The sequence below is a fragment of the Aulostomus chinensis genome, chromosome 23 (assembly GCF_037954235.1).
Source record: "Aulostomus chinensis isolate RoL2024-O1b breed Wild chromosome 23, RoL_Achi_v1.0, whole genome shotgun sequence".
Lineage (NCBI taxonomy): Eukaryota > Metazoa > Chordata > Actinopteri > Syngnathiformes > Aulostomidae > Aulostomus > Aulostomus chinensis.
In genome coordinates this window covers 15,331,109-15,353,604 of record NC_141342.1, presented here as the reverse complement: position 1 = coordinate 15,353,604, position 22,496 = coordinate 15,331,109, and the positions used below count along the sequence as shown (strand labels likewise).

Sequence of the window (22,496 nt, the reverse complement as noted above, 5' to 3'; positions counted from 1 at the left end):
TAGGCGATGAAAAAGATGCTTTCTTGACTTGGATTAGAATTACTCACCCAGTTTTTCTTTCTGAAGTCCTTTTATTTCACATACATTGAAGATAAAATTACAGGCGGTTTCCTTTTACTATGAATAGTAATTACAACAAGATTCTAATATAATGTATTTTTGCTGGATAAATTGCTAAGTATGTGTGTTAAATATATTTAGCTCTAGCTGGGAAAAAATTAAGCCAATCGATTTCTCCGTGAAAATGAAATGAATGAACCCCCAAAGGTCATCCTGGCGGCAGCCTTGCATAATCTCGCGAGATTTGAACAGTTGCCGGTTCTCGAAAATACTTCCGGTGTAGCGGGAGCGCTTCCTGAACCGTAAATGCAAGCGTGACTTCAGTTCGTCACTGACCGAAGAAGGGTCATTGAGCCTCAGCAGTTTAGAAAATGTTGCTCTTATCCAACCGGGTAAAATTATGTTCTCTGGCGTTTACCGCCGCTCGTATGTACAGCAGCGGAGCCACGGGGGCGAATAACAACCCGACGGTTTACTTCGACATTGCTGCAGATAACCAGCCGCTCGGCAGAGTAACCTTCGAGTTAAGAGGAGGAAACAGCGTGCATGTGGTTGCTCTTGAACGAATTAGAACACTTATATCACACCTAAAACCTACCCCACGTCCTTTATGCAGCATTTTAGTGACGTGTTGATTTCCACCGCTCCCTCCGAGAACAATTTGTTCACCGTTTGACCCTCAAGGCATTTAATTATCTTTTTACAGCTCAACGCTGAAGTTGTGCCAAAAACCGCCGGTAAGTCGCAATTTTCTGAAAACTTTGTCATTAAACCTTATGAAACTATAATAAGCTAGTGCCTTGATTTAGCAGTAAGTGCCTTGCTAACTGCTCACAGCTTGTAGGGGCTGCAGGAACCTGGTTGTGCAACATAATTAATCTGTTACCTAAAACTAGACAGGGTTAGCAGCCGACCTTTAAAAATGAAGACGTCAGCTATTGAATAGTGAGTTATGCATTGTATCATTATCAACAGCCCTGTCTCTTCTCAGTGGATTTGTGTGTGTGTGTGTGTGTGTGTGTGTGTGTGTGTGTGTGTGTCTTCCAAGTACCGCAAACACATTAAAGGAAGCATTACAATTTTTGACAGAAAACTTCCGAGCGTTGTGCACAGGAGAGCATGGATTTGGTTACAAGGGATCTACGTTCCACCGGGTCATCCCTCAGTTTATGTGCCAGGTAGGGCACACTTGACACTTGCTCAACTGTCTCCTTTTGTCCTACAGCCTGTTTGTAAAGGTGTGTGTGTGTGTGCCTGTTATATTTAATGATAGGGTGGAGATTTCACCAACCACAATGGAACTGGAGGGAAGTCTATCTATGGATGGAAATTCCCTGATGAAAACTTCCAGCTGAAGCACACTGGACCTGGTAATCACCTCACACACGACTGTCTACTTCTGCCTGGTTTTTAGGAATAATACAATTTTCAGTGTTTTTATTATGTTTTTTTTAGTTGTTGTTGTTTTTTTTTTTTAATTCCAGCTGTGACAAGTCGAGAATTTTAGTAGGATGTCAAAGATGTCGAGATGTTTGTGCCACCAGGTGGCAGTGGTGGGCTTGTAACTGTTGGGCATAACGAGTCAAGTTGAAACAAGGTTCTTTCAGTCGTCCAGAGCAGTAAAAGCATGTCACTAATAATAATATTAATAATAATAGTTAAGACTGCAAAGATTGACAGTGAACCACTGTGATGCAGTTCATTATGAGGAGGTCGTGATGAGATGTCGTCGCTGTGACTTTTGTGTCTGGAGGGGCCAGAGTCTGCGTTTGCTTCGCAATTTTTTAAGTCGCGTCAATTTAATAACCCCCTCCTCAACCATCTCTCTCTCTCTCTCTCTCTCTCTCTCTCTCTCTCTCTCTCTCTCTCTCTCTCTCTCTCTCTCTCTCTCTCTCTCTCTCTCTCTCTCTCTCTCTCTCTCTCTCTCTCTCTCTCTCTCTCTCTCTCTCACACACCTCTCTCTTGCAGTATAAATTCTCTGTAGAAGGATGAAGAACCTCCAGAGCGACATCACTGTCTTCCACCATGTTTTTGTGGCACCTGTGCACGTTGTCCTGTTAGTCTGCTGCTAACTTTGGTTGATCCCGGTCATTTTTGTGGTTCGTTTCTCTAAGTCGTCAAACGTAGTTTTAATGATAACTAATTACTGAAATGATACCAGCAACAACTGACAAGCTGCTCGTGACTAAATTTGTTAATCAACACTGTTGATTTTGTTTGTGTGGTGGTACTTTTACTCACGGTTCAACACCCTGTTGGATCAGTTTACTTATCACATTTCTCTCTAGTTAATTAAGATTTGATCGCTTTCTTAGCTGCTTTAAGTGAAATTAACCTGAACTGGTTTTAAAGATGTCTTCAATGTCACTCCAGGTATCTTGTCCATGGCCAATGCTGGACCCAACACCAACGGATCACAGTTCTTCATCTGCACCAGTAAAACAGAATGGTACGTGCCGACAAACCCGGTATTACACTGTTCTGTCCCAGCAGTACTGACTTTATTCAAGTTTAGCCCTCACTGACCTGGAGGCCATCTGTAACGAGCCCTGTAAGGACACATCAGAAACATGCACGTCGATACTGAAGTGAATGTCACCCAGCTGTAATGAAGTGGTAGGTCTTGACCAACCAAAACCCTCGGTTCATATTTCAAGGGTGCTGCCCTTTAAACTATACACTTTGAAAATGGAAGCATCCATAGAATTGCTTTTTTAAAATGTCTGTCTGGCCAGACCTTTTTAAAACATGAAATTACTGTGTAATTACGCCCTAAAAACATACGACAAACAAGAACACATCTTGAAGACTTTGAAGGATGAGACGCAGGAACAATTCTCCTGTTTTTAACTTTCGACACGGTTAAACAGCAGGGAGGCTTCACCCCGATCGAGACGCTCCAGAGTCTGAAGAAATCTTTCTCAAAAAAAAAAAAAAACAGAACGTGAGATAAACGTGACATGTTTAGCAAGTCAGACACGCGACTGCACGCAGGAGGCGTTCCGGGGTGGGGGTATCACTGCCCGCCATCGCTCAGAAATTGGAAGTGGTTGGAGCACCAGTATCAGTGACTGTAGTTGCATGCGTGTGCCTGGTTTGCGTAGAGGTCGTGGCGAATGCGATACACAGATAGAGAGATGAATTGTAAGAGCAAACGCACCTGCTCCAATTCAAGAGGGACGTACCTGAAAACAGATTTTTAGCGGGGGAAAAAACCCTCCTTATTTTGCCTAACTTGGCGACAGTAGAGGGAACGCTAGTTCAGCATTGTCTTGTCCACTGCAAAAACCCACACAAATGGTGCCGGTGTCATTTTTGTGGATGTGCATCAGAGATGTTAAATACGACATTTAGACTTGGGTGTCGCTGCAGTGCCGCTATCGTTGAGTTAACTCGGTATATTTATACACAATTAGCCTTTTAACAAATACAAGATTAGAAAATTGCCATAAACAGCTTCTGGATCAGTTTTCGGTGAATTGCGCAGCCTCTGAGTGGAGAAGTGGTGTTTATTTACTACCTGAGGCTTTTTAGCCTCTTTGTGTATCATCTGTGCTCAAAGGAACGTTTGTGTCGTGATGCCGGTGAATACTTCTTGACGTACTGCCTCCGCTGGATTCAGTTTTCTCGACGCAGCAGGTTTAAATGAGCGCTAGAACGTCTTCTATGAAATGTATTCTCGTGCAGTTACTGTAGTTGCAGAGGTTCTTCCAACCAGGCACAAGAGTCTTGGTGCAAACACTGAATTCCTGTAACTGATTGGCATGACAGATGTGACTGATGGCCCAGCGTGTCTGCGTCCGGGTAGAAACGGCGCTGTCATCAACTAAACCCTGCTGAACACGCGCCGGCTCGTCTGACTGTCCGGACCACTGGTAATAAATTTCTTCTTTCTCCATGTAGGCTGGATGGCAGGCATGTTGTCTTTGGCAGTGTGAAGGAGGGAATGGACGTGGTCAAGAAAGTGGAGTCTTTCGGTTCAAGGTCCGGGCGAACCTCCAAGAGGATCACTATCACCGACTGTGGAGAGCTCAAGTGAGAAGAAGCGGCGGCGGCGGCAAACTCATCTCCTGCTGTCATTTCAACGTGAGAGTGGCTATCAAGGAGCTTCTGTCTTCAGTCCCGGTACGCCGCGCTCGCTGTCGGACAGTAGACCCGCCCTCCTTTTCTCTACGGGAACTTCCACTTTTAACCCTTCAGGTAACAGCACAAACTGTAACACTGTTAGCTGTGAACTTGTATTTTGAAAATACAACAAATGTGAAACGGGGATGTATGTGACAGAGATCTATTCATTCATTAACAAAAGGCTTTTTTTTTTAAAACAATAAAGTTTTTTTGTTTTGGTTTTTAAATATATGGGCTTGTTTTTTGTTTTTTCCACACCAATCACATCAGTTTATTACGTTTAGTTTCTTCACAACTCGTCCATCATGAAGCTCATCGGTATTGGGATTCTGTCTAAAAGAGCAGATGGAGTCCAGTATGTGGTCGCAAATCTAATTTCCTCTGTAAAACAATAGATTATTTTATGTAAATGAAATGACGTAACTGTTCAGCATCTTCCAGGGGGCTTTTATGCAATACTTCCATATCAAACTCCACATCAGGAGGATGTATTTATCACAAAAAGTCTATTTGGCCGTTTCAAAGTAGAAGAATCCAACGTAAACGACCTCTTGTGACCCTCTGGGAATCACTAATGCAGGCGGCATGTTGCTTTATTAGGAGCGAGTCTATTCTTCATCTTGCTGAGGTTCGTCCTGAAGAAGGAAGGTGGAGCAGATGGAGGGAGAGTACGAGGAAATGTTTCTCTTTGGTGGTTAGCTTGGAGTCATTTCTGCATTAGCTTCCTTTTTCTTGCCATAAGTAATATTTACCAGATGCTTAGAAATATTAAAGATTGTTTATTCTTGTATTGCGGGAAGATAAAATCTAGAAGTCCTTGTGTGTGCGGCCCAGACCCCCACCCCCACCCCCACCTTGTGAAACAACCAGGAGTTTAAAAAACACAATGAAAAAGAAAACAAACTCAAAGAATCAAACATTTAAACATATTTTAATATAAAAAAAACATTTCATCAGGTCCGTCTCATTTGTTACTCAAATTAAGGCACATAGAACGGGGCTTAATAAGCCTTAAACTGAGAAGTTATTCGTCGTAATTTCCTGCTCTAAAACCTCATTTATTCCTTCACAATCGTTGGTACGTTCCAATTATTTCCTTCTGCTCATAAACATCAAGACCTCTTACTCTAAAATAGCACTTTGGTGAGTATTTCTCAGCGCTGTGTGCTGCAATATAACTGCTGTAGTTCACGAAGACATCAAGTGTTGCCTTGTTTGTAAAGATAATAATGCAATAAAAGTGTTTTCACACCAAAACAAAGTCTGCACATATAAAGTTTAAGTGTTAGTCGGCTACTATATTTCCTCAGAATCCTCAACAAAACCGAAATGGCTTAAAAAATATATCCAAACATGATGTACCATCCAGTACTGATAATACAGAATATTGCAGATACACATTAATACTGCATATCTTTCTTAGTAAAAACTTGTTTCATATTTTATACAGAAAACATCACAACTTCTTTTAAGTTATTTCTGGAATATACAAACATGGAAAAGAGCTTTTTTTGTTGTTTTTTTGTCTCACGAGAGAAGTTACAGGTTTTTCTTTGTTCACAGTCGGTAAGATTATTCGTTCATAGTTAGGCTTTTAAAAATGAATATTCTCATAAAGATAAATGCAAAACTCCCCACCGAGATGCTGTAGAAAATCTGCACCGCAATGAGCCTCCGATACTGAGAGTCACAGTCAGACTAAGAATAAACCGTTAGATCCATTACAGTACAAGAAAATCTATTATGGATTCTTAGTAATTCAAATAAAACCGTCCCTTTTAATCAGACTCCCGAGGGAGCAGAGCGGAGTGGAGCGTTATTGTACGCGGCGACAGTAGTAGCCGAGGACTTTGCACTTCTCACACAGGTGCTGCGGGTGTTCTTTGCTCTGGTCCGACACGTCCAACCCATCCGGTTTCTCCAGAGGTCGCTGGAACACAGGAACCCAGAATTAAAAAAAAAAAAAAAAAAATCACAGACGTGGCCTGAGGCTCCATGATGGCATTTTTATCACAATAGACTCACTGTATTATCGATTTTGTCATTTCTGGATGGTAAAATGAAGGAAATAATGGCGTTGTGGAGGAGAATCGCTATAAATGCCAATGAGTTTTACATGATGGGTACTAATATTAAGTGTGCAACTCCTCAGTTTGGTTGCAGTTGCATTTATCTTCCAGAGTAATTGAGGTTTACATTTGTAACAATAAAAAAAAAAAAGACGTTCAAATGTTTGGAATCCATTTATAGGTGAATAATATGGATTATCAGAATGTTACATGTAGTAAAAGTGTTATAAATGTAGAGGCGGTAAAATAAATTACATTAAAAGCAGCTGTCGTTACAATTTCCACCAAACTTAATTGAAATGCAGTTACACGTTGATGTGTTGAAGTACAAATAACAAAGTTTTACCTTTTGTTGAAAAAAATTGGGGAAAATTCAAGAAATTACAGACATTTCTGTTGAATGGTTCAGCCTGCTGGGCAGCATTATAAATGTAATAATTTGATTAAAATGTATTTATCAATAATATTCAGGGTTTTTTTTCACTAGGGCTGTACTTTTTAAGTAATTAATCCATACTTGGAACCTAAAAGTCATAAACTGCTAATGATTTAGCTGTGTAGCTTAGCTGTAGCTACGTCTGTAGCCTGGTTAGCAGGGGTAAGAGGTTTTCCTCTGCCTGTATTCTTTTGTACCTGCTTGTGAGGGTAAACATTGATGTGACACTTGATACATTCTTGTCCCATGTTGGCCCAGGAGTTCCCGCTCATCCACTTCCTCTTGCACTTGGGACATTTATACTCCCCGAAGCACCGCTTCTTTCCCTGATACGGCGTCAGACCTTCACCTTTGGGTCGAGCCTGGAAAGACATCGATAAGACAAACAGAAAAAATAGAGCTGTTGAAAAACGATGTATGTGTTACAAGGAGGAGACATTTCTGAGCTGCTTTTGTTTTTTTTGTGTTTTTTCTGGGGGGGGGGTTGCCTCTCAGCACCTTTAGCTGAGACGGGAGACTGGCTGACCTGTTTGGTTTCTTTGGACGGGAGCCAATTCAAAGCTCTGCATGATTAGGAGTGGAAGTGATAGCAGCCCCGTTGGTGGTCAAGAGTTTATGGAGTGGTTTTGTCTCGGGAAGGACGTTATAATTTATACACCTATCAAACCACAACGGCAAAAACAAGTCATTTGCTCTGTTTGATCCTTGAGGTGGAAGTGAACACTCTTAAGTATCAACTCTTAAATGATGTGCTCGAGGGAAGTTGTGGTACATTGTAGTTAGGTCTCAGTTTTCACATTTGAAAATGGACTCCCTTTCTGCAGCTGTGTTCCCAGGGGCCCGTAAAGGAGGCCCCAGTCTATGGGGGGGTGGGACCAATGGGAGAGGGCCTCCCTGCTGTAGGACAAATACCTCAGGCTCTTAGTCATCCCTCCCAGCTGGCCCAGAACCACCAATCAGAACACAGAGATCTATGGAGGGAGGAAATAAAACCCAGATGAACTCTGCACTTGTATATCATGACGAAATCCCGCACCACGAAGAAATCATCCCAACATGACTTCTTCAACTTACAGGTACTTGGGCTAAAACTGAATCCACATCAAGCTGGAGAATTCACATCAGTTCTCATTTTGATTTCACAACACGTCATTGTGTCCATTCCAGGCACCACATCTGGTTCGAAAGGCTTTGTTTTTAATGTTCAAGCAGCCAAATCTGTAACAATTCAAGCCACTATGAAGCAACCTGAGGCCTGCACTTGCATCATGTAGCCACCGCGAGGCATCGCGGGAGGCCGGAGCTCTCTTCTCAAGCAGTGACAGGGAGAGCAGACAGAGCATCGTCTTCCTGAGGGAGGAAACAGCTTTCACTCCGCAGAACAAGCAAAACAAACGCCACACAAAGTCTGGAGTGCAGAGGGCAGCAAAGGGCATGGCGCACTCCACAGTTTCCACCGGCCCCATCAAAGTGCGTGACACCGACAACCGGCAAACCAAAGTTACACTCGTGACCCGAAAATGGACACTTTTAACGTGAGCAGGAAAGTTTGAGTGCGAGCAGAAAAATGCACAAATCTATCATCAAAATCAGGATGTTCCTCTTTTTTTATTGTCTCGTTGAACCAGTAGTCCCTTCAAATTAACATCATTAGACGTAAGCCACCGAGTTCAACACAACTCTTCTAGAAAGAAGTGAGAAACTGATTGGCCAAGACAGCAAAATTGGTACAAATATTTTTCCAACATCATCACATAACAATATGACAAATGCTTGGAAAAACAATCGTAATATTTTCCACTGCAGAGAACCGTGTTCCAGCAGACAGACATCGGACAAACAACTTGAAATGTGCTTCTACTTAAGCGCAGTTATCGTGAGGGAACGCTATAAACGATGAGGTCACTCATCTTAATTTCACATCATGAAGCTGCTTATTTTGTGATCACGAGATAATTCACTTGTTATCTCGACATGACGAGATCATTTTCCCGCTGCGCTGGCGTTAAGATGACGTGTTAATTGTCTCGTTTAATGAGAAAAGGAGCTTCAAAATAACTAAATAAATAAATTCTGCCATTACCTTGAGGTAACGCGATAACTCCTGTTGCGTTAAGACGAGGCTTTGATTCGCTCGTTTAGAGGGACAGGAACTGCCTCGTCAAAATAACATCTACCGTTAGCTCAAGGTAAAAAAAGATAGTTTCACGCGATGTTTAGACCACACCTCCATTATCTCCTTTCATGAGACAGAGCTCCTTTATGTCAAAATAACATAAATTCACCTGTATCCCGAGATAACGGTGATAATGAGATGATGATGAGCTTCGTTAGCCAGAGATTAACAGGTGAACTGTTAGCAAAAAAGAAGAAAACACCAATAACAAGTGCAGGCTCCCTCTGTGTCCACAGAAGTCGCGGTTAGAGCTCAAATGCTAACGTTAGCATGGATTCCTTTTGGTCCAATTCATGGAGAAACTTGGAGAGAGTCAGTTCCACAGCGTGAATAACCCAACCTCACACCATCTAGTGCATGTGCAGCTTGGAGGCAAACGCCGTTGGTCACATGACCTCCTTGGTGGAGGTAAATGGATTCAAACATGGCACAAGTTTCCTCATATTTGAGCAAGGATGTTGTGGCCAGAAACCACCCAGGAGAAACTTTAGCGGTGTAAGATAAACAGATATGAAATACATGTATTATGTGTATCACAACAACACCCTCCCCCCCCCCCCCCCCCCGCCCCACCCACCCCCACAAAGAGGACGTGAGGCTTCGGCAGATAAGCTTGGCCCAGATCCTCCTGCCCGGTGAGACGAGCCCAGGAGGTTGGCCGCCTCCCTCAGTCATCATCTGGAAACCATCAGGATAAACAATAGACCCCCCCCCACACACACACACACACATGCACCACCCCCACCTCCATCTTCCACCCTTCTTTCTTCCTCCCTCACTTTCTTCTCCCCCTCCCTCCCCAAGAGACATCCATCCCGGAGAACACCTAGGTACTTTCTCCCTGGCTTACTTTCATTTGTATCAGTCCCCCGCAACATCTGGGAGGAGCTGACGTGACACACGGATGACATCACACACAAACACACATGATACACGGATGACATCACACACAAACACACATGATACATGGATGACATCACACACAAACACACATGATACATGGATGACATCACGCACAAACACACGATGCGCGGATGACATCACGCACAAACACACATGATACGCGGATGACATCACACAAACACACGACTGACGGATGACATCACACACAAACATGACACACGGATGACATCGTCGTGTTTTAATTACCTGTAGGTTTGATTTCCACTAACAGTCAGAATCTCAACATGCATTTAAACAACTTCTCTTTTTTCTTTTTTAGAGCGTTTATTTCAACAAAACTATTTTTTAATGTATCCAAGTTGTGGTGGAATAATTGCTGATGTAATGGCAAAGATACTGGATTCAAACGTGAACAATGCACTTTTTTTCTTTTGTATAAGTGTTTTCTTCTAAAAAAAACAACAACAACATAAACTATAATAAATAATTATCTGACCCACGGGGAAAAAAAACAGGATCAAACGACTACATTTGGAAAATTAGGGATGTAAGAGTTACATCAGCATTCATATTATATCGGTCAGTATTTGTCTTTTTTTCTGCAGAGAAAACAATCCAATAAACCTGATTTACTGGCCTCTGTAAATATGGAAATGAAAATAGAACTTTCTGAAACTCATGCGTAATTCTTGCGTGTGTTTTTCAGTTCATGGAAACTGTGAGCGTCATACAAACGTGCAGCTCTACACGTTAATCTCGACATTGGCCGTCTCTCCATCTCTGCGTCAAACCCTTTGTTTTGTTAATTTGAACATTTTTGATACTAAGCGTCACGTTCTGGAGAAATAAAATGTGGAGGGAAAAAAAAACAGATCGACGTGATACCTCCAAACATTGTGACATCTTTCCCTTGACCTCACCAGCCCCAGCAGGACTCTCCGAAACAGACACGCTGTTGTAAGGCTGGTTATTATATACGAGGCGTCGGCTGTAAAAGATAACACTGCCGACATGCCATTGTTTTCTCCTCGCACAGCTGTTCTCTCACACGTAACCAGACTGAAAACTTCTGGGCCGGATTCAAACTTAAGGGGAAGAGAAGAAGAAAAAAAAAAAAGATAAGCGGCAAAGCAAAAGAGTTACAATTGAAGGAAACAAGATGTGAAAAGTCTTCAGCTAATGGAAGCAAACGTATGTCCTATTTTACACAGTAGCGCTTCCTCACTTTCCATAACCGGTCCGAAAGGTCCACTTATGGAATCAAATGATTCCTTTAACAGCACAAAAAGCTGCTTTTCCTTCGCTTCCCTGAAAACATCTGTAATTCTGTGAGGATCTCTCTCACTCTCTCTCTCTCTCTCTCTCTCTCTGTCTTTTCTTCCTTCTCTCTTTCTCCCAAATGAATTTAATTAAATACAAACAACTGACGGGGGGGGGGGGGTGTCATCGATTTTCTATTTTTCCAGCGTGGCTTCCCAGATGATATTGTTAAGAACTTGCAGAACCATTAAAACATACAGACTGATTCCCACACAGAGACACTTAAACATCTCCCCATCCATTTCCACACACAAAAACTGCTGCTTTCATACAGGGAGGATTAATATCTCCCAATACACACTCAGCTGGAGCCGGGGGCCTGAGTCTTAAGCTCCAGGCCCTGGCTACGGTCAACCTGACGACATATACAGCTGTATACCGGCGTTATGTTACACCTTACACCCAGAGTGAATGACAGGGGCAGGCGGACTGGCTGGCAGAAAAACAAGAAAAGGCAACAGCGAAATATCCTGTGCTTCAGTTCAAGACACGGATAAGTGAGATTCAAGAAAACTGCTGCAGGGAGTTCCGCCGTGATGACTGGGATGTTCTGTCAAAGCGATTCCTCGTTTCAAAAGTAATGAAATAATCTCATTCCGCTGCACCCAATCCTGCAATCCTGCCGTCAAGTGGCAGTGAAAGGTACCTCTGATTGCTGTGCAGTATTCATACCAGGTATTTTACCGCACCTGCTTTTGAATGAAGTTCCATCCGCTTTTCAGCCGCCTTCAACAAATGTGGGCCAATGAGCTTAGCGAGTCCCAACACAAGTTTTTTTTCTTTTCCTTTCTGTCACCTTTGCTGAAAGTAGGATTTGATGACATCATGACAAACGGTTCGCTTTGGACGCTCTCACCTTCAAGCTCGGCCTTAACTTTAATCTCGGTTTTGTGTCTTAATACAGACTTGACCCTAAAATGAAGATCTGCTGGCTCCTTCTAATTTTTATAGCCCCACTAATTCACCTGGTAATGCACATTTTAAAATTGCAGGTTTTATGACTGCATCTTGCACGGGGGGGGGGGGGGGGGGCTGCAATGTTCCATTAAGAAGGAATGGTTTTGGTTGTTAAGTCTGGGCCACGAAGGATTCAAACACGAACCCACAAATGTTACATTCAGCACAACAGCTGGGAGAGCCCATGATCAAGTCTCCAGCTCCTGCATGTACCACAATCGTACAGTTTCATTTTAACACCGCCAATATTTCCAAACTTCTGTCTTGTCTTTGACCTCATGGACGGCACACAGGTTAATAAGTTTTTGCTTTCTTCTCAAATTTCATTTTTATAAAATCGATGCACGGAACCACAGATGAAAACTAGACAATTAACTAGTAGGAAAGAAGGTAAGAATATGTCAAATTTCTAAAAAAAACAAACAAACAAAACAAAAATAAAATTGTCTTTCTGGCCCTAGTTTCTACTTTCTCTCTCTCTCTCTCTCACACACACACACACACACACACACAGTGAAAACAACAGCAGCCATATGCTTTCAGAGCTGGTAATAATGAAAGATGTGATGTAATTGTAGTTAGAGTCAAAGTCAGGAAAAGTTGTCCTTTTAACCTCGTTACTCCACACACACACACACACACACACACACACACAAACATGCATGCATCCACCCCCACGCACACACGCACGCACACACATCCTTGAAACTGGAATCCACGCGAACTCAATCCGGGATACCAGGAGGGATCTTTTCTTGAAAACACGCACCCACAAACTTTGACAACATTCTTGTACGATATGTTTATTAGCTTAGAAGAGATAACCTCTGATGCTGTTGTTGATCAAAGCCAGTCTATCTACTCTTACATTCCACTGTTTCCTCTATCTTACTCGTCTTCCTCTGCTGAGGATCCGGCCAAAAGCAACAGCGTCCCGTCGGCAGATAAGACATTTATCAGCGGTGAGAAACAAAAGGAGCCAAATCAGAAAGTGTTGCTTGAGATTCACCAGGAACACTTTGGGTGTTGGACTGTAATCGCCTCACCTGGATAGAAGGTCCAGTCTGACATCAGCTTTGCAGCTGAAACGTCAGCTGAAATGTTATCAATTAATAAGAACGGATGAAAATGCCTCACTGGAGCAAGAAACTTCCGCGGCGTCTAGATTAGCGCTAACGTGCGCTCATATTTCATCATGTTCGCGCTTATCAGCTCTACCATGACAAAGAGGAGGCCCCTCCCTGACCACAGCTTCATAGCTCACCCGCTATTTGTTTTCTTTCACATGATATTCGTTCACTTATTTGCCAGGCAATTGCTCAATAAGGTTGTTTTTTTCCCCCCTTCTTCTTCTTCTTCCATACATTCCTGACATTTCCCTACAGTGGAGACAAAGCCGGACCATCTTAGCCAAAAAGGGAAAGTTTTCCATGCTCACGACAATAAGACAGTTTGTAGGCCCAGCGCTCGGCCAAGAAACAGTCCGGAAGATAATCTCCAATAAATCCACAACTTGTCATTTTACACTTTGGGTTTTTATGGTCCGCGCTCCCACGGTATTCTACAGTTGGTGGTCCCAAGAGTGAGAAGTGTTTTAGGCACCAAAAAAATAAAATAAAATAATAATAATAATAGAAAGTTTCAAATGTGCTGCCCCCGCTTCCTGGAATAATGTAAAGAAGCATGTGAAGCTGTCTGAGCCGATCACTTGGAGTTCCGTGCCCATAAATGCCATTGTAATTTTTAATAAAACTGGACTCGTTTTTCCTTCTAAATCAGATTTTCATCATTCATCTTGTATCGATGGGGTAAAACCGTCCATTTATTAATGAAATCGAAAATGTAATGTCATTCTTGTGCCTCATCTCTTAATCTCGGCGAAAAACAAGGTGATGGGTAAACCTTGATAAAGACATTTTCAACATGATCTGTTTTCATCTGCATTCCATGCGTTGTGGACCAAATGGATTTTTTGAGACTTTTACAACCCCCCCCCCCCCCCAAAAAAGACTAAAATCTATTGGAAGTAGCAGGGAATGTGCATTTTGCTGTATGTTATTGTTTAAAGGAGAAAAAAAAACAGTTTATTTTACTTAATGAAATGAAATACAATCAAGAGCTTAACATTAAGGTCTCAAAACTCTCAAAAACCAAGTCCAAAGTCATTACCAAACTTTCCCCTCATTTGAATGAAGTTGGAAGAAGTTGCAAAAAGTCACTTTATTGCGTTCCTCTGACTGTAACTTGACTTTTAAAATACTTGTAAACGTGTAAGTCTGACTGAAATCTTGCTTTTCAAAGTCAGACTAACATGCTGGGATAATGTGGTTAAATTTAAAATGACCCCAAAATTGGCTTCAGGAATCTCTGGGGAGACAAGATGATGACGGCGCGATGTGATAATTCTGGATTAAATAACCCACCCAGGCGTACGGAACATGTGCAAAACGCGAAGGCCGAGGTTAGCAATTGAAGTGTAACCCTAGCTCAGTTGCAACTGTGCGTGTAAACCAATTGACAGTTTCCAAAAACATCTGCTGGAAATCTGCTCACTGGCCCTTTAAACCAGCGTCCGATCGCTGTGCGCACTCAGCCAGACAGAGAGAGATGGAGACGACTGCAGCCAAGCAGAGCCGAGCGAACAATACGGCCTAACTTCCTGACCTTTGCTTCCAGAGCCCTTTCTGAAGAAACAATGCCCTCCTTTTTTAGACAAGGCTCTTCCTACCATACACCCATTTACTCTCAGCACACTGTAACTTGTGTATTCCCTTTACTGTAACTGGCTTCAGCTACTTAATTGGCAAGTGATGTGAACTTGAGTGAAGGGGTGAAACTGGCAACGTCCTGTTTGATCGAAACTGAAAAGTACCTTCTTACTTTAATATCAAGTCGGAATTCTTGCCACCAAACGCACAGTGAGACATCAAACGTATCCCAGCAATATAGAAACGCTACAGATTCCAGACAACCAGAGCAGCAACCAAAAAAAAAAGAGGAGTTTATTAGTTACAGCTTCAGAAGAACGTTCAGCTCGAACTCAAGCGAAGGGGCTTTTGTCATGATGACAGCTCTGTAGTCGTTGCCTTGGGTCTGAAATATTAGCAACACATGATAAAATCTGACATCATCTTTCTAAAACAGAGTGGCCAAGAGCCAGCCTGAAGAAATAGTGTCCAGATTTTTCTCATTCAAAGGGCGTGGTTGTTAAAAAAAACTAAAAAAACAAAACGTAAATATCTAAGAGTAATTCTTTGACGTCTTAACCTCCCCGGTGAAGCAGGTCAACCAGCTCTCCCGTATGCTTTCGCCACCAGCATGACCAACAAAACACACAGAACACACATTTAAGGATTACACAATGTGATGTTCTTTTTTCATTATTGACACTAAAAGAAGATTATGCATATTAGCACGTTTCCATGTACCTCCGGTGTGTCTTAATCGAACACGCAGACTTCATGAGTTCACATAGGCCCCATTATGCTCTGAGAAAAGCTGTTAAAAACCCTGCTCAACCACTTCCTGTGTTTCTTCTCTCATCTTACTGAGCCGTGACATTCTTTGATTCCTGTCCACTGCAGCTCTGCTACAAACCACTCAGCTCATGGAAGCTTGCAGCAAGCAGTCCAAAGAAGCTCACTGCTGTTAATAATCTTTTATATCCCTTCACAAAAACCCGGCTTATGCAAGTTTGAAGGGCTTTGATTTATCTGAGCATTACAACAATGCCTCTCATATTCATCTGAAGGCCATGTGGTGCAAACACTGGTGTTTCAAAGATGTACACAGTTTTCGCCCCTGCTCCACTTGGAAAGCTCCTTATGGGGATTCAGACTGAATGGAATCTGATTTAGTAATTCTTTGAAACTATCTGGACTGACAGTTTGTGTAGTCACCGGCCAGGCGTTCCCAGATGTGAAACGTTTAGGAGCCATATAAGCTCACTGCAAATGATTTTCTCCACATTCCTCGCATTCTTCTTCCGACCATGTTTACCACTGATCTGCAACAATCTTATCTGTGTTGGCAGTGATATTTCAGAAAGTAGGCTGTGGGAAAAGCCGATCAATCTCTGTATCAAGTTCTGAACAACAGCCAGGACAGATGAGAGCTGACAGACGGATTTGTCTCCTGTTTCTTACATTTCCACTGCTTTCCATTTTGGAAATAATCAATTCGCTTGCTTGCTGAGGAGTTAAGTGATACCACTCCTTCATCTGTGTTGTAAATATTTAGCAGGGCAGAAATAGCAGGAATAATGGAGGAATAATGAGACCCTGATACAGGAAGTGCACTGGATGTTGAAGCAATTTTTTTTTACAGTGGTCAGACAGTGTAATTGCTAAAATGGCAACCAAAAAGACTTTTCCCCGTAGACTTACCTACGTTTTGTTTTGTTTTTAAGCTTCACAACCTCCAGGAAATTACTTAAATACAATCATTTGATCTGTTTGCTTTGTAACCATGTAGAGAGTTAGAATAACTCAAGTGACCCTAAAATTCTGAATCCAATTCTCCCTTTAAATCCATGCTAGCAGGCGTTACTTAGCTAGCTCCGCTTAGCATAATAGAGTAACTGGAAACAGAGGGAAATTGTTAGCCTGGCTCTCTCTGAAGGTAACAATCTATTAGCACTTTAAGAGCCCACTGTGTCCTTAAATCCCAAAAAACAAACTTTCTTGGCTTCATGCGTTACTACACAACTTCCATGTTTCTTGGCTTTATGTTCCACTGAAAACTTTTGAGTGAAGCCCTGCAGCAAATGCTGTATCCAGTTCTCCATATACACCCATGCTAGCTGCCTGCTAGCATGGGTGTATAGCATAAGCTAAACACAAAGGAGGACTGGAAACAGAGAGTTGGCTAGATTTTTTGGATTGTGTAGCAACTTGTATGGGAATGAGTGAGCTTTTTTCCTCATATATCGACGCTAGCAGGCAGTTAGCTTAGCTTAACATTACAGTAAACTTGGAAACCACTAGCCTTGCCCTCTCTGAAGGTAGCAACCTACAAGCACTTATGGAGCTCAGTATTTAACCTGTTAGTTCTCATTGATTTGATCATACAAAAGTGGTAAAAAAAAAAAAAAAAAAAGTAATTTGGGACAGTTAATTAACCGCTGGCTCTTGCTACATAGTTAAAGGAGTATCAAAACGTAAGCCGGTATCATTAAGATGACTAATCCTGAGCAAGAAAGTGAACAAGGAATTTCACAAAAATTCAAATGGTTGCTTTCTGACCTTTATTCAGCAGAATAACATGTGCAGGATGTCACACTGAAATGAGCAACTGCTCCCGAATGGTGTCACACTGTCTAAATGTTTTAATGAGGGAGATATCAAGAACTTTACAGCTTTTATTGGATTTTTTTTTTGGAAGACAATCATTAAATTTTTGAAGCAGAAGCTCTTTATACGTCTTACAACATGTGGAGGGGATCCTCAAGCTCCCACGGCTGGGATTCAATACATTAGCGTATACCAACGGATGTGGCTTCCTGCATGCTACCCGAATTTACAATATCTTCATTTCTGTGGGCAATTTATTAAAGTTTTTCTTCTTCTTTTTTTTTCTTTTTACCACCAGCCACCTTAAAGCAAACCCCATACACTCACTTGACTTCACAATGACGGCACAATATATCCGCAACATTATTATCTCAGTGTGCTACAGCTCTTGAGTTTCTTGAATCTTTTTGAAAGTAAATCCTCTCTGTTTCACAAAAGGAAGCAATTTCACTTCGCAGACTTGTTATATATATATATATATATATATATATATATATATATATATATATATATATATATATATATATATATATATATATATATATAAAGAAGAAATGTTTTTAAAAGCTTTTTGAAGTTGTATTTTTTTGGGGGGGGCTACCTAAATTCTTGGACACATCCTGTCCATCAGTCTTTTGATTACGTCCATTACACCTAACAAATGTCAGGCATTTCCCTCTGAGCATGATCAATGGGAACCCGCAGCTGCACATAAAGCCCTGGTAATATTTCTTCCATGTTTGGAGTAGAGGTGGTGCCTAGTTCCACTGAGCAACCTATCATCTTTCATTAAGGCTAGTCTGAGATTCAATCTGGCATCTGCTGCTCATTACCAACCTGCGGTGGTACATTGAACCCAAATATGTGCTGAGGAATCCATTTTATGCTGAGAATACACGCATAATACTCTAACCGGGAAGTGTTTTAATGCAGTGATGAATGTATTCGACCTCCATGTCAGACAGAAAGCATTTAATCTCAGATTCAGATTGATTCAAATCAAATGTATCACTTGAACAACTTTCTGAGTTTCTCTTTCTCGGGGGCCACTTCTTCATGTCGCCCCAACAGGATAGCTCACACTTCCCGGTTTGTAACTCACCTGAGGGCAGTCTTTGATGTAATGTCCCTTGTTGAAGCAAAGGTGGCACAAGTAGTTGGGTGGAGGACGTTTGCTGGGTTTGCGTGTCTCGGGGGACAGTGAGAGGTCTGAGAAGTGGTCCGCCAAAGAGCTGAGACCATCCACAATATTGTTGAGGGATCCATAGGGTGAAGAACTCTTGAAGAAATTATTGTTGAAGGCCTGCCAAAGAAAATCATCATAGACTGAGATGATAAATCACTGACAAGGGGATGATAAGTATGACAGGAACAAGCAGGGCTACAACTCATGACTATATGAGTTTTGATTATAGATACTTATGCACTGCTGTTGTTTTGTCTTGGGGCCATGAGTTGGGATTTCACAAATCCTCCTCGCTCCATCACCTCTAAAGCTCACTCCTAAACTATCAACGACCCTCCATCACGCTCTAGAACTGTAGACCCCTGACTTCAAACTCAGTACTGCAGTTCCACGAGCCACCTGCAGGGCACATGCCATGTTTGACACCGACTAGATCAACAGTTTTGTAGGTAACCGAGTTACAGTCACACAGATAATCAGAGATTTCTTGCATTCATAGTGAGCGAATACTTGGCATTTTTCAACTACAGTTGCTCAAGAGCCAATTCCTGATTCCCTTGATTATCTACGTCTTGCTGCAGCAACGTTTCCCTCATTTCTCCTTCTTCACAACAACAACAGAGGATGATTGTTGTGAGTCTGCAGTGACAGAGCGCTTCAGCCCGGCATGACAGTCCATCACCCTGATTGATTTTCCCACTTGTCTCTCTGACAGTGGCCGACATTATTTTATTTCTGCAGATGTGCCGCCTTTACTGCATCTATACTGGGAGGCCATAGTCTCCATTTCCTCAGCAGAACAAAATGCCTTTTTTCCTCTCCATACATTCTCCCAACTCATCCTATTTGCATCGCACAATCAGCATCATTGTGCCGGTGGAGGAGATGGGTGCTATGGCACCGCAGGGTGAGCATTAAGAACCGCCTGCAGACACTGGGTGTTTACTCTGAAGGCATCACAGAAGGAGAATTGTGATTGGACGCACAACTCAACTGCAGTGGGTAGTGAGACATCAAACCACTGCATATCTGTGGCCAGGGCTCAGAAACAGGAAGTCATTTGACTTCTTTCATGTTTAGACTTAAAGAGTGATGCTTGTCAAATTAATGCCAGTGTAACCACGTCTGATTTATTATTTTTCCTACTGTCCCCAAATGGGTCAGTATTAAAAAAAAAAAAAAAAAAAAAGCGTCAACCTCCATCATAGCTACTCCTCTGAGCAAGCAGGCCAGCGTGAACTCTTGTAGCATTTTTTTAAAAAAAATTTGTGAGAGGTCTTTCTCAACCTGCCATTCCTCCTCCAGCTGCAGGCTGACGGGACAGTCTGAACACACTCAGGCCCTATACCAGGGTACAAAACACATATTCATACTAGCCGCTCACCTCAGTGCAACCTACTGAAGGCATGCAGGTGGGGTTTACTGTATGGGCAACAAAAATAGAGCAGGGATCTCTGTGACACCCACTGCCGAGATGCAAGGAGAAGGAAAGGGGGGAAAACACTTTAAAAATGAAGCACAACTTTATTGTGGCCTTCATCAGAGTCAGCCTCCCGCTAGAGATGCTGGAGGGAAATAAATATAGGCTTTAAGAGCCATGACGCGCTGAATGGAGAGAATCAGAGTCGCATAATTAGAAACACTCATCGAGGTTGTTCAGAAGTTCTACAGACTTTACAGTGAGCGCGTAAAAAGCGCGTAGCATCACGTGAATTCTACCTCACTCCTCAGGTGGAAGAAGTTGTTGAGATAGTTGGAGCTCAGATCAGCGGCGCTGCGCTTGGAGGTGTTCCTGTCCTGAGGAGAGGAGTCCGATTCGGTTCTGAACTCATCGAAAGCGTTAGTCGGTGTGTCTTGCAACGACATGTAGACCCAGTTGAGCAGCTGTGCGGGCTGGTACACCGGAGCACCGGTCTCTATAGCGGACATCATCTCGCCCCTGGAAGGCTGCGCTTCTTGGAACAGCACCGTCAGAACAGCCGGGTTTTCTTGAAGACACAACTCCTTTCAATCATCCCCCTTTTCGTTGCTGGATGGGTGTGATCTGTGTGTGTTCACCTGGGGAGCCCCGGAGGACCCCTGGAGCGGGACAAGGAGGGGGGGCTGGGGGAGGGGGGTGCAGCGTGAGCATGAAGCGCAACAGCCTGAATGGCAGTGGGAGAGTTGAAGCAGCGCTCCGGCAGCGACTGTGGGCTGCGTCACGGCGAGAAAAAAAGAAAAAAGAAAAAAAAAGGAGGTCCAAGAGGAGTTTACATCTCTCTGCTCATATTCCGCATTTATTTCTCTCTGTTAAAGTCTATATATCTCGATATTTTGCCTTAGGACTCTTGCAGTTTAATTTAAGGTGGCTAAAATCAAGTACACTTCATGATATATTTTCCATGCAACATTACTGTTGCACCCGAGTTTCCTTGATGTTAGGCCATCAGGTCTAACTCAGGTCTGATGAATGTTTAAATTGTTCGTCCAAAACATGATTTGGCAGTTTTAAGTTTTTGTTCTCTTTTTCAAGGTGGCCATTCAAGTTATTTTTATGGCGCTGCAGTCGGTGCATGTTCGTCATAATGACCCCCGTGTTGCTGAAAATAACAATAAACTTCCTAGATTTTGTTATTAAGGATACCCTCACGGGAACAATAGAGTTTTATGATAAACAGATTAGACCACAAGACCTAAAGGGCTGCACGTGATGGTCTACCATGAAGCTAACCAGATGTAGATTGCTGCCATCTAGTGTTCAGAGTTCATACAGCAAGTGAACCCAGAACAGAATTGTGTGTGCGTGTGTGTGTGTGTGTCTACTTAGTTTTTGTTATCTTTTGGAGAACTTTTCTGATATAAACACTAACCTTATCAGGATCCCTAGTCCTCATGGGGACCAAAGACCGGTCCTAATGCGGCAGAACTTAATTAGGCATCAATTGGTTATGGTTAGGGGTTAAGATTAGGACTTGGGTTAGGATATTCACATGAATGGAAGTCAAATCAATGTCCTAATAAGGATAGCTACGCAAATCTGTGAGTGAGAGGGTTTATCTCCGAAAATGCAACATAATACAATATGTCAGGATTCAATACAGCGTTTATTTATTGTAAGATTACATTAAAACATAATTGAATGCATCCATAAGAAGTTCCATTAAGTAGAACTGTGTAAAATGGAGTATGCAGTTGCACATGAGGTATTTTAACAAAGTCATACCAAACAGCAGAACTGATAAACTCATATATTCACACAGATCACATTTCATCCTACGTGTTCAGATTCAGGTTTAAGGTTACTTTTATTGTCTCTTACGGTAGAAAATGTCTTTGATTAGGGGTCAGCTGTATTAATCAATTACAACAAGCTGCATCCAATACATTAAGTGGTAAGGCACGCGCCAAAAAAAAAACATATTACGAAGTACAATATTACAAAAAATAACGCCTTTTGAATTTAGAGACTCTAAACTGCCTCTTCTGAGGTTGAAGGTGAAAGGGAGGAATCTTCAGAGACACACTGAGGATGATCACGTTGTGAGTTTCCAGAGCTTTGTATGTTTTTGCAATTGCCCCCTAAACAAATGACAACTGCGACAGCAATACATTTGTTGTATATACATTATTACTACTGTGTGTGTGTGTGTGTGTGGGGGGGGGGGGTTGCAATGATTGAATCATGATGTGATGACAGTTGTGGGTTTGTTTCATAAGTTCCACGTGTTTCTTTATCGCTCGCAAAGTTCTGATGACAAACTTTCATTGGGCAATTAGGCAACTGTACATTTTCCGCACGGATTTTGTCAGATTTTTGCTTATTTTAGCACAGATACTTAATGTTACAAGTGTTTTAGCTGTTAGTCAGATGAAATAATAATAAAAAAAAAAGATAAATAATCTTTGGTAAAATGTGACAAAACATACATTTTTTTAAACGTATGTTTCTTTTTCAATAGTTACTTCTTGTTCGCCCACTTTTGTTGCTCTA

General features: G+C 42.1%; 2 protein-coding genes across 2 annotated transcripts; one reads left to right on the top strand and one right to left on the bottom strand.

Annotated features, from left to right (window-relative positions):
- Positions 1–324: 324 nt before the first annotated feature.
- ppifb (peptidylprolyl isomerase Fb) lies at positions 325–4,415 on the top strand. Its single transcript, XM_086194788.1, has 6 exons — positions 325–584; positions 767–797; positions 1,150–1,238; positions 1,334–1,430; positions 2,434–2,509; positions 3,964–4,415. Exons 1-6 carry the CDS (start codon positions 432–434, stop codon positions 4,097–4,099), a joined length of 582 nt encoding a protein of 193 aa, XP_086050914.1. The 5' UTR covers positions 325–431; the 3' UTR covers positions 4,100–4,415.
- A 694-nt stretch (positions 4,416–5,109) lies between these two features.
- Positions 5,110–20,625, bottom strand: LOC147239746 (zinc finger CCHC domain-containing protein 24-like). Its single transcript, XM_086194787.1, has 4 exons — positions 20,246–20,625; positions 18,443–18,643; positions 6,891–7,055; positions 5,110–6,118 (listed from the first exon to the last, which is right to left on the bottom strand). The coding sequence occupies exons 1-4, from the start codon at positions 20,456–20,458 to the stop codon at positions 6,005–6,007; spliced, it is 693 nt and encodes a 230-aa protein (XP_086050913.1). The 5' UTR covers positions 20,459–20,625; the 3' UTR covers positions 5,110–6,004.
- Positions 20,626–22,496: the final 1,871 nt, after the last annotated feature.

Bases quoted from the DNA above. Each gene is read 5' to 3' on its own strand.
- ppifb (XM_086194788.1), top strand. From the start codon at position 432: ATGTTGCTCTTATCCAACCGGGTAAAATTATGTTCTCTGGCGTTTACC. The intron at 1,239-1,333 runs GTAGGGCACACT...ATTTAATGATAG, and splicing joins TCCCTCAGTTTATGTGCCAG to GGTGGAGATTTCACCAACCA. The intron at 2,510-3,963 runs GTACGTGCCGAC...TTCTCCATGTAG, and splicing joins TGCACCAGTAAAACAGAATG to GCTGGATGGCAGGCATGTTG.
- LOC147239746 (XM_086194787.1), bottom strand. From the start codon at position 20,458: ATGATGTCCGCTATAGAGACCGGTGCTCCGGTGTACCAGCCCGCACAG. The intron at 18,644-20,245 runs GTAGAATTCACG...TTTCTTTGGCAG, and splicing joins TCTTCCACCTGAGGAGTGAG to GCCTTCAACAATAATTTCTT. The intron at 6,119-6,890 runs GTACAAAAGAAT...CCTGTGTTCCAG, and splicing joins ATGTTTACCCTCACAAGCAG to CGACCTCTGGAGAAACCGGA.